Below are 10615 nucleotides of genomic sequence, written 5' to 3'. Positions count from 1 at the left end.
TCCCTCCTTGAACTCGATGGTCAGGTGGTTGCGCCCCTCCCTTTCCGCACCTCACCCACTCCATAATCAGGTGCGCACCCCTTCCCCACCATGATTGAGTGACTCACCCATCCGGTGCCTGTGGGTAACTCAGGATGGGGAAGGAGGGGCGCGTGACCCTTCCCCCGTAGCACCCCACCCCACCCCGTCACCCAACTGGCGCCGTACCTATGCAACATTTGCGCTCATGAGTGGGTTTGGGTGCATATGGACTTTGTATGGTTATATTATTGATTGTATCAAAAGTAGGGTGATCATATTAATAGTATATATGTTATGTTGTATTTTGAACCGATGAACCGTAAGCCTCAAGTTAAGTTTAAAAGTACTTGAACTTGAAGACAACTGCTTTAATTTTGAGACTCTTCTTAATGTTGATTTGTATTTCTCAAACCTCTGTTAAAATTATGGTATTATCACACTTATTTTTGTACTAATTTCCACTTCAGTATGATAATGTACCAGTTTCATAAGGATTAAAAAAAAACGAAATCGAGTTTCTTTTGATGTCTCGTTTTTCAACGGCTTCCAAAGTCGTGAAATGCTTTCAAAAACGAAAACTGTTCAACCAACAGTTTTTTGTAATAACCAATAGATATAGCGATTTTCAATAACGAAAATTAATCAATTTTTTTTATAGAGGTAAATTAAAGTATATTAGAAGTGCATTCAGCCATAACATACAAAGGAATTATGCAACTGTGTGGTAGTCATGAATATACGGAAGTGTGCCAAGATGCTTAAAAAACATCACATCAAAACTGAAAAAAGGAGACTTTACAGGGTAATATACACCAATCTGAGGCCAGATAATTTTTTGATTTTATGATGGAAAAGTGCTGAAATGCAACCTCCGGCCATCTACATATCCAGGGGCGGTGCACCTCGCTGCGCTCGGCAAACACATTTACCGGGAGCGCGCCCCCCCCCCCCCCCCCCCCCCTTCAAAAAATCCTGTATCCGCCCCTGGATACATTCGATGACAAGATGAAACATATATGGCTTTCTCGCATTTAAAAATACAATGCTATTTTGACAAGTCGATATAGCGTAAAATGATTATTATTGTGAGAGCGATGTTTGTTTATCGTTAATTAATGTTTTACTTAAGATGAATGCTACCATATAAATTAATAGTTTATAACAATATCCCTGTATTGAATCATCCTCTTAATTTCATGTTGGATGAAACTGTACCGCGGGTAGACCATTATACTTCTCTTGACTGGATACATATATAGCTCAGTCGGTAAGAGCCTGGTAAGTCTAGGGTTCGAATGCCGGTCTAGCCCCACTGTATTGTTTGACATTCAGAACACTTATTGTTTTTTTTGTTAATCTCGTCCCTATTGTTTCCATAACAGTCAACAAGGTATAATTTTCTTTTCAGAAATGATTTATCAAAACTGGTTTTCAGTACAAAGCTACAGTTTTCGGCAGCGCTACAGGGATCCTTTATTCACTTGCTTCAACATTACGTTTAAAACCATAGCTTGCGACGCTCTTTACAGAATAACAGTCAGTCGAATTGAGTATTTGTAATCAAAAATATAAATAAGCAACGAAAACAGAAAATCAAGTGGGCGAATTAAGGACGTATTCTCTGCCACATTACAATATTACTGTCGAGTAATTGTATATGCACGGTATCAAAATGAGATTGATACCTTACAACGGTACGTAACCTCAAGCCAGATAAAACACTGTTAGCTTTATCTTCTGCCAGAGCGAATATTCATATAGTCGGAGTCGTAAAAACACCCTTGAAGTGTAGTGCATCGAGGTTACATCAGGTTCAGTGGGAATTAGAACCTAAACTGAAATACGACTTTATTTAGAATTTGTTATTTTGACTATATCACGTTACATTAAGCTATGTTGTAAGTCATTTATTTGTATAATTATTGACATCTTTGTATAATGCGAATGATTATGTGTTGATTATTGTTTAGGTCAATTGCAAAGAACCGGACAGGGCTGAAGAAGCTTGGAGTGACCCACCTACTGAACGCTGCCCAGGGGAAGACTAACTTCCATGTTAACATTAACTTTGAAATGTTTAAACGGGTTGATATCAGCTATTACGGGATTGAGGCGATGGATCAAATGAACTTTCAGTTGACACCATTTTTTGATAAATCGGCTGAGTTTATCCAGAAAGGTATCGATTCTGGGGGTAAGTATATGTAGCAACCTTTTGCGTGTGATATAAATTAATACGCAATTATCAAAAATGTTCATTATTGTCTTTTGAACCGTCACTCGTAGAGTCGAATACGTTATGACGGTTAACATACATTTACATATGAATAGAAAAATAAATAGTAGTTTCGTGGGTATTGTACCCCTTACTTACATAGATTTCAAAAATAAGAGGAGTATTTATTCCGATATATAATTAGCAAGCGTGTAGGTTAGAAATCATTGCACTACTCGAAAGAGGTGACAAGACGAAAATAATGTACAGGCTGTTTTGTAGTAACCTGTCTATAAATGTGTTGTATGTAATTATTCGTCAACTGTTTATTTTATTTTCAGGGAAGGTGATGGTGAACTGTAAAGTAGGCGGGAGTAGGTCGGCTACCCTGGTTCTTGCCTACCTCATGATAAAACATCATTTAACAATACAGGATGCAACACGATTGGTCAGGTCTAAACGAGAAATTTGTCCGAATGACGGTTTCTTGCAACAATTATGCGATCTCAATGAAAAAATGAATAAGACTGGACATTTTGACCATAAACCAGAAGAAATCTCCAAAACTGAGGAAAACGTATAATGAAGAAAAGATGAAAAAACCCCATTATTTTAGCCCGGTTAATGAAAGTGTACTGTTGAACAATAATTACATGATGAACGTCTCGAGAAAAATACAGGATTTACAGGAATCGTTTATGAAATTGTTTACCTGTTCAACAGTTCTGTTCGGAATAATATACTGATGAAGCTACCGACAGCATCTACACAGTTCTCAGTTTAACCCATCAACAATTTACCATGTCATGGACGCTAGAGTTGAAAATGTTTTTTCTCGTGAGTTTCGTAGGCTTTAACAACCAATAAGTCGTAGGAATTGCAAACATTATCATCTCCTCATTTGAAGAGTTCAATGTAATGCAATGGTCACGTCTCGTCTACTAAAGTATTCTTTCTACCAGAACATTACGATTATTGTTGTCTCTTATATAAAAAAAAACCTACGCGGATTAATCGTAACTATTTCTATATCGAATAGTTCGTAATTATTGTGAAAGATAATTAGTTTTGTGGAAGATGGGAGGTAACTCCACCTCATACTTCTAGTAAGGAATTTATATAAGATAAGAGTTATCGATCCTGTAATTCGTTCACTTCCGCTAAGACGATAAAAGGCAGGTGCATGATATTAAGTTTTCAGAAAGTAATCTTTAAAATTTACTATAAAAGGCAGATCATGCCAAAAAGGAAAGCGACAAAAGATGCAGGGCAGGGGCCTCAGGCAGGAACGAGGGGTGCCAACCGGAGACGGGCGTCGGTGCCGCCGACCGAGGAGGAAGCCGAACCTTATGTGGAGGCAGTGGATGCAATGCCGATTGAGCCACACCAGCAGGTTGACCATATGGGTGGCAGTTCTATAGGTATATCTCCTATTGAGGGGTCAGAGCAATTGTTTCCCCCCTCCAACCCCTTGCCCATAACAAGTGCCCATACTTCCCTAGGGGCTAATGTCTCGCCTGGCAACAGACAAAAAATAATATCAGGGCAGTATATAGATTTGGGCCTGTTGTTATTGAACGGGCCGTCTGAACAAGGGGAACAGCTACTGATGCTGAATAAAAAGGGTGAATTGATAACTAAGGCCAAAATCAATGAGAGGATAGTTAGTGTAGAAAAATGGACTGATGCCATGATGGTGTTTGCGACCATTTATGGTTCAGCTCACCCAGCAAAACACCCTGATTTGTTGANCGCACTTTACTAGCTATTAAAGTGACCATTCCCTACGGGGGGGTTCACATTTTATTTACGGACTACCTAAGTGTAACAGTGAGCTATTGGGCAATAACTGTTTTGGACTTTGGCCAATTTGGCCTTATTAACTGTAACATTGATGGTGCCAGCCATACCTCGGCGGACCACAATGATATTTTATAACCTACTGCCGTGACCACATATCGCCAAACTTAATAAAATTATAAACCTTATTTCTTGTGTATGTTATCTTTTCTTCAATAATCAATAGTTGTGGTATTTATAGATTATCCCACTGTGTTTTCGGGGTTTGTCGTGAGAACCATTTTTTCATCACGAGCACGTGGATAGAATCGAGAGAGTACCGCAGGTGGAGATGGGCTGGATCAAAAGCTAGTGAAACATATTTGTTATTACAGAAGTCACTGTAAGATATTCAGTTTAGACATGTTTTTCAAAGCATGTCCATAAATGACGACACATTGTACTAAAAGTTTAAAAACTGAAAGGTTGAACGCATTTGGTACTGGGTGAGGTTTGTGTGCGGTCCCGGCATAGGGGTAGGACATACCTTCAAACTTCAGTCATACAAACGACGCTGTCATGTTGATTTGGAAATTGTATGGACACATTTGTTGTTTCGTTAAGCTACTATAATATAAATGCTACTATTTAAATCAGCTAGCATAATTAATGTTCAGAGACTGGAGCTTGTTTTGTTGCACTATTTTAAATCACAAAAAACAGCAATTACATATATACTTATTCAAACCGGAACCACTCATTTCCAATATTCCGTTGATTGTAGAATAACTTTTGATAGATTATTCTGTTGCATTCCATCTTGGTTGAACATGTCTATACACACACTTAGATCAAGTCATTATCTAAGTTATAGAATATCTTGTTTACGTTCTATACATGTTTCTCTGTGAATGTTACGAACTGCTAGTATTTGGAACACCCCGGTGTCATGTGATCATCCGTGTCACATGACGCCGCGTCATAAATCGGGTACCTCTTGGTGGTTTTATGGGGTTCAGTGTAATATAAACCATAATGCTGTGCGAAATAATAGTCAAAACTAGAAATATCATACCGACGAAGCAATACATCCAACAAGCATCACATGATCAAGCTGCAGAAGAAGGGTCATTTGTCTACGTTACCCTTGTCTTTGAGGCGTCAATTTTGTTATGTTGAATTGAAGTGGAACGTTGAATTTCACCTCAAAGACTTCCACCATTTACATACATTATATACAGTTAATCCTTACAGCGTTTATATTTGCATTTTAGAATACCTTGACCTTCGACTTTAGTATCTTGATCAGACACCAATAGACAACTATTAATTCATGCAGATAGCATCACTTGATACTGACGTTGTGCTTCATCTACTCATAAGAAGTGTATGCAAGCTTCCTGATGGACTTTGACCCTACATCGAGCAATAGCCAGTGTCAATTGGTAATTTTTACCTGCCCCCTGACTGCCTGCAGTTTATGAGTGCAGTTGAGCGGAATGATAGCCGACTTTTTCTGATTCGGCACAGTACAGCTTGGCGAGGTTACTGCCATGAATCCGTTAGGGAGTGGTCTTTTAAAGATGGCGGCAGTTACAGACAGCAGAAGATAGGTGTCCATTTCAAACCTGAAAAGCTGTTGTTTTTAATCATGATCTGAGCACGGCATGTAGCAACGTGAACCTGGAAGTTTGCAAACAACACGTTGGCTATCAGTAGTCATCAAATACTTCCAAGAGTACTCTCAAACCAATCACAAAGTTGTACAACGTATTGATTTCACCAGCGAGGCTTGAAACGCCGTTTATATATGGTCCTTTCTAAGTATATGCTTATTTTTGAAAGATTTCCCACATCAGTCTAGATCCCTAATTGAAGTAGTGTAGAAAGTATGGGTTATTTATAACTAAACCCTATACAATAAGAGAAAAACAAATCGTTAAAATTAGTGTATGTCAAGAATTGGTCTCTAGACAATTATGTTTGATTTTGCAACAGATGTTAAGGATTGGTCTCGTGTTTTTGTCAAGGAATGGTCTTCAAATAGGGTGAGTAGGCTCTAAATCAACGAATTAATTGTGCTATAAATACTCCATAATATGGTATGGTTGGAATGATCTACATCACGTTTGTCATAAATTCTAATTGAAAGGTGTCCATTGTTGGCATGTTTGAGAAGTAAATAGAGATAAAAAGTCAAGTTAGCAAGAGTTATAACACACTGCCTGTGCAAATATGTGCGTACTTAATGCACCATTGGAGTATTGCAGTGTCAACATGTGCTTCTCTGTCTCGGATCCTATATCAAATATTGTATAATCTGCGTACTTGACATCCCCTTGCCAACACTCTAACGTGATGCGCAGGGCTTGTCCCAACACCAACAGGCTTCTAATTGGTTCCATTCCTAAACCACGAGTAATGTTTTATTCATCTGTTAAATGTTTATTTGGAAATCGTTGTGTTACACTATTGTTTTCACTGTTTGCTATGTGAATGAAATATTTATGTCACGATTAAAGCACATCAACACATCGGAATACATACCTCAGCGCATCAGTAAAATACCTTGTAACAGTTAAAATACCTCGACACATCTGGATAAAACCTCAGCACATCACTGTAAATACTTTGACACATCCCAACGTTACAAATATTGGGGCACATCAGTATAGATACCTCGGCACGGTATAAATACTTCAGCATATCAGCTTAGATACCTCGGCACGGTATAAATACTTCAGCATATCAGCTTAGATACCTCGGCACGGTATAAATACTTCAGCATATCAGCTTAGATACCTCGGCACGGTATAAATACTTCAGCATATCAGCTTAGATACCTCGGCACGGTATAAATACTTCAGCATATCAGCTTAGATACCTCGGCACGGTATAAAAAAACTTCAGCACATCACTATAAATACCTCGGCACGGTATAAAAACTTCAGCACATCAGTATAGATACCTCGGCACGGTATAAAAAAACTTCAGCACATCACTATAAATACTTTGACACATCCCAACGTTACAAATATCGGGGCACATCAGTATAGATACCTCGGCACGGTATAAAAACTTCAGCACATCAGAATAGATACCTCGGCACGGTATAAAAACTTCAGCACATCAGCTTAGATACCTCGGCACGGTATAAAAACGTCAGCATATCAGAATAAATACCTCGGCACGGTATAAAAACTTCAGCACATCATCATAGATACCTCGGCACGGTATACAAACTTCAGCACATCAGCATAGATACCTCGGCACGGTATACAAACTTCGACACATCAGCATAGATACCTCGGCTCGGTATAAAAACTTCAGCACATCAGTATAGATACCTCGGCACGGTATAAAAACTTCAGCACATCAGTATAAATACCTCAGCACATTCATTATATGAAGGCACATTAGTTTACAACACATCAGTTGTCGACACATTAGTTTACAACACATTAGTTAACAACACATTAGTTTACAACATATCAGTTTACAACACAACAGTTGTCGACACATTAGTTTACAACACATCAGTTGTCGACACATTAATTTACAACACATCAGTTTTCGACACATTAGTTGACAACACAACAGTTGTCGACACATGAGTTTACAACACATCAGTTGTCGACACATTAATTTACAACACATCCGTTGTCGACACATTAATTTACAACACATCAGTTTTCGACACATTAGTTNACACATTAGTTTACAACACATCAGTTGTCGACACATTAGTTTACAACACATCAGTTGTCGACACATTAGTTTACAACACATCAGTTGTCGACACATTAGTTTACAACACATCAGTTGTCGACACATTAGTTTACAACACATCAGTTTACAACACAACAGTTGTCGACACATGAGTTTACAACACATCAGTTGTCGACACATTAGTTAAAGACGCATAAGTATTACTTAGTTGTACTTCATATTAATACCGTGTACATCGATATATAAAAAAAACCAGGGCACCGGTGTATGTACCGCCAAACAAGAATAACTACCTCAGACAACGTTATTTGTACATCGGCACATTGGTATACACACTCCGATACATCGATAAGTATGCATACCTTATCTGACAGGTATAATGACTTTGTCGACTTATCAGAAAGACTACCTCGGCAAATCAGTACGATACCTCTGTACTTCGGTCAGTATATAGCCAGATTTCTCCATGTAGATATCCAAATCCTCCTTTGCACTCTGACCAGGACCGCATGAAGTCAACGCTACCGTCATATATTTTTTGAATCAGCTGTTTGACATAACGTCTAGCTAAAACGTACATGCACTTAAAAAAAAACAATTTATAAAATTTAGATATCCGAGATCTAAATTACATAAAATACATCACTTATCTATCATCACCAGAGTTCAAAAAATAGTTTTAGAAACCAAAAAAAAAAAAAATACTTATGATCACGAAAGGTCACACAATAGTTTGACATCAACTCTCATAATCATATTTTGTGTTATTTTTCATACCATAATACCAACATTGCATATTTTCCCCTTTGTTCAATATAAGTTTTATTATATTGAACTTTTGAAACTTGCATAACCAAAAGAAAAGTAAGAAAGGAGAAAGATGAATAAAATTCAGAAAAAAACCCCAAAATAAATTGAAAAGGCGATATATTACCATTTGTTGGAGAGGAAGAAGTGCACATTTTTGCGATTATCTAAACTGGCTACCGAACAGTTCCCTTTTCACAATAAACTAAAATTTCTGCAAGGAACATGTAACTTTGTGACACATTGTCTATATGCATAATTACTTTTAAAATTGATCATAATCTGTTGAATTAAAGAAAGTGATGCTAGATCAAAACGAGAATACATTACATATAAACTCTTTAAAAATCTGTTTCATATAGGAGTGACATTAACAATTATAGTGTAATATCCCTATGTTAATGCGGTCAGAATATTTTATATTCTAAATGTCGCATGTAGAAATAACCACATACACCTGTGTATCATGTCCATATTCCATTTATTCGTTGTCCATGTCACAAAGGCATTTGTCTGAAATGTATCAGTACAAACATTCAGTTTTCTCGCCGACAAATCATACATATATAAAGTCATGAGAAAATAATCTAAGATTGATTACCGAATAACATTTTGACAATAATTCTCAATAAATGGCTTGATAATTATAACACTAATACAGCTGTAATTGTTCATTTACAATTGGTGCACACTATAGATTACTTGTCGATAGTGCCATAAGTTACACTGAAGGACTTTCCTGGTACCTGTTTATTTGTGAAAGCTGTATGATTTTGTCGGTTTGACATGTGTCATGATCAAAGCAATGTTGGATTGGTATTCAGTTATATCATATGAAATATTCTCTTACCGTCCACGGTCCTCCAGGAGTGTCCGCCCAACCTTTAAATAGAACAAAAATTAGAAAATGCCGTCCAAAGGACAGATAAGATCGAAAGTTAGGATATCAACTAACTGAACCATTTATATACTAGTAACACATACTATAAATAGTCAAGGACTGTACTATTAAAAAAGGCATCCTTTAAAAGGTAAAATGATATTTTTGTTTATAGTTTGTGAACTGCTGACGTATTTCAATAAGCATAATAATATAATAGGTATATGTCACTAAGTTCACTTACCAGCAAACAGACATATAACATAACAAAACGCAACAGAGGGGAGATAGAAACAAAGATAATAGAGAAAAAGCAGCAATAAATAAATAAAATATACAGCAAGTACTTCCAGTAGAAACGAGAAGCAAATCGATATGGACGACCTTGTTAATTAAAATGAAACTTACAATAACCGTCCTTTTATTGATGACTCTAGGTAAACCTTTCAGGTGAATAGTAAACAACAATTAGACGTTGTAGGTATTGTATGATAACATGCGTGAGAACAGGTTATATCTCTCATATCCACATTTTCAAAAGTTTAATAATATGTCAATTCATACTCATATCAAAAGGAAAGTATACATATTTTTTACGATACAAGTGGAAGAAGCAACTAAGGATCATGATAAGAAGTTGCTTGCCGTACTGGACCGATGTCGTGAACGAGGTATAAATCTGAACAAGGATAAGCTACGATTAAGGCAGAAGGAGGTGAAATTTGTAGGACATCTCATAACTGCTGAGGGTCTGAAACCCGATCCAGAAAAAGTACGGGCAGTGCTAGAAATGTCCAATCCAACTGACTTCACTGGAATCCGACGTTTTCTAGGGTTTGTGAATTATCTAGGCAAATTCCTTCCAGGATTGAGTGACAGATGTGAACCGCTACGCAAATTGACGGTACAAAATGTGGAATGGTGTTGGTTGGAAACCCACAGTAAGGCTGTGGAAGAAATCAAACGATTGGTCACGTTGTCACCCTTACTTAAATACTGTGACCAAAAAGATGAACCTGTCACTACACTGTGATGCCTCTGAAAAAGGTTTAGGAGCCGCCATAATGCAGATTGATCGACCTGTGGCGTATGCAAGTCGTGCACTGACAGATGTGGAAACGCGTTACGCACAGATCGAAAAGGAACTACTACATTATAGCAGTGGTTTTCGGCATGGAAAAATT

The 10615-nt window shown here is 37.4% G+C and overlaps 2 protein-coding genes across 2 annotated transcripts in view; both read left to right on the top strand.

Annotated features, from left to right (window-relative positions):
- LOC110461952 (dual specificity protein phosphatase 3-like) overlaps nucleotides 1–3200 on the top strand; it is a 35039-nt gene extending 31839 nt beyond the window's left edge. Inside the window, exons 3-4 of the mRNA XM_021515696.1 lie at nucleotides 1992–2215; nucleotides 2578–3200. Coding sequence (XP_021371371.1) covers nucleotides 1992–2215; nucleotides 2578–2819 — 466 coding nt within the window. The 3' untranslated portion in view covers nucleotides 2820–3200. The remainder of the gene's footprint in view (nucleotides 1–1991; nucleotides 2216–2577) is intronic.
- A 52-nt stretch (nucleotides 3201–3252) lies between these two features.
- Nucleotides 3253–4001, top strand: LOC110461945. The gene is made up of 2 exons (XM_021515686.1): nucleotides 3253–3440; nucleotides 3471–4001. Exons 1-2 carry the CDS (start codon nucleotides 3420–3422, stop codon nucleotides 3999–4001), a joined length of 552 nt encoding a protein of 183 aa, XP_021371361.1. The 5' UTR covers nucleotides 3253–3419.
- Nucleotides 4002–10615: the final 6614 nt, after the last annotated feature.

Source organism: Mizuhopecten yessoensis, unplaced genomic scaffold (assembly GCF_002113885.1).
Source record: "Mizuhopecten yessoensis strain PY_sf001 unplaced genomic scaffold, ASM211388v2 scaffold10711, whole genome shotgun sequence".
NCBI lineage: Eukaryota > Metazoa > Mollusca > Bivalvia > Pectinida > Pectinidae > Mizuhopecten > Mizuhopecten yessoensis.
The sequence above is the reverse complement of the archived record's forward strand: the minus strand, read 5'-3'. Positions and strand labels throughout refer to the sequence as shown.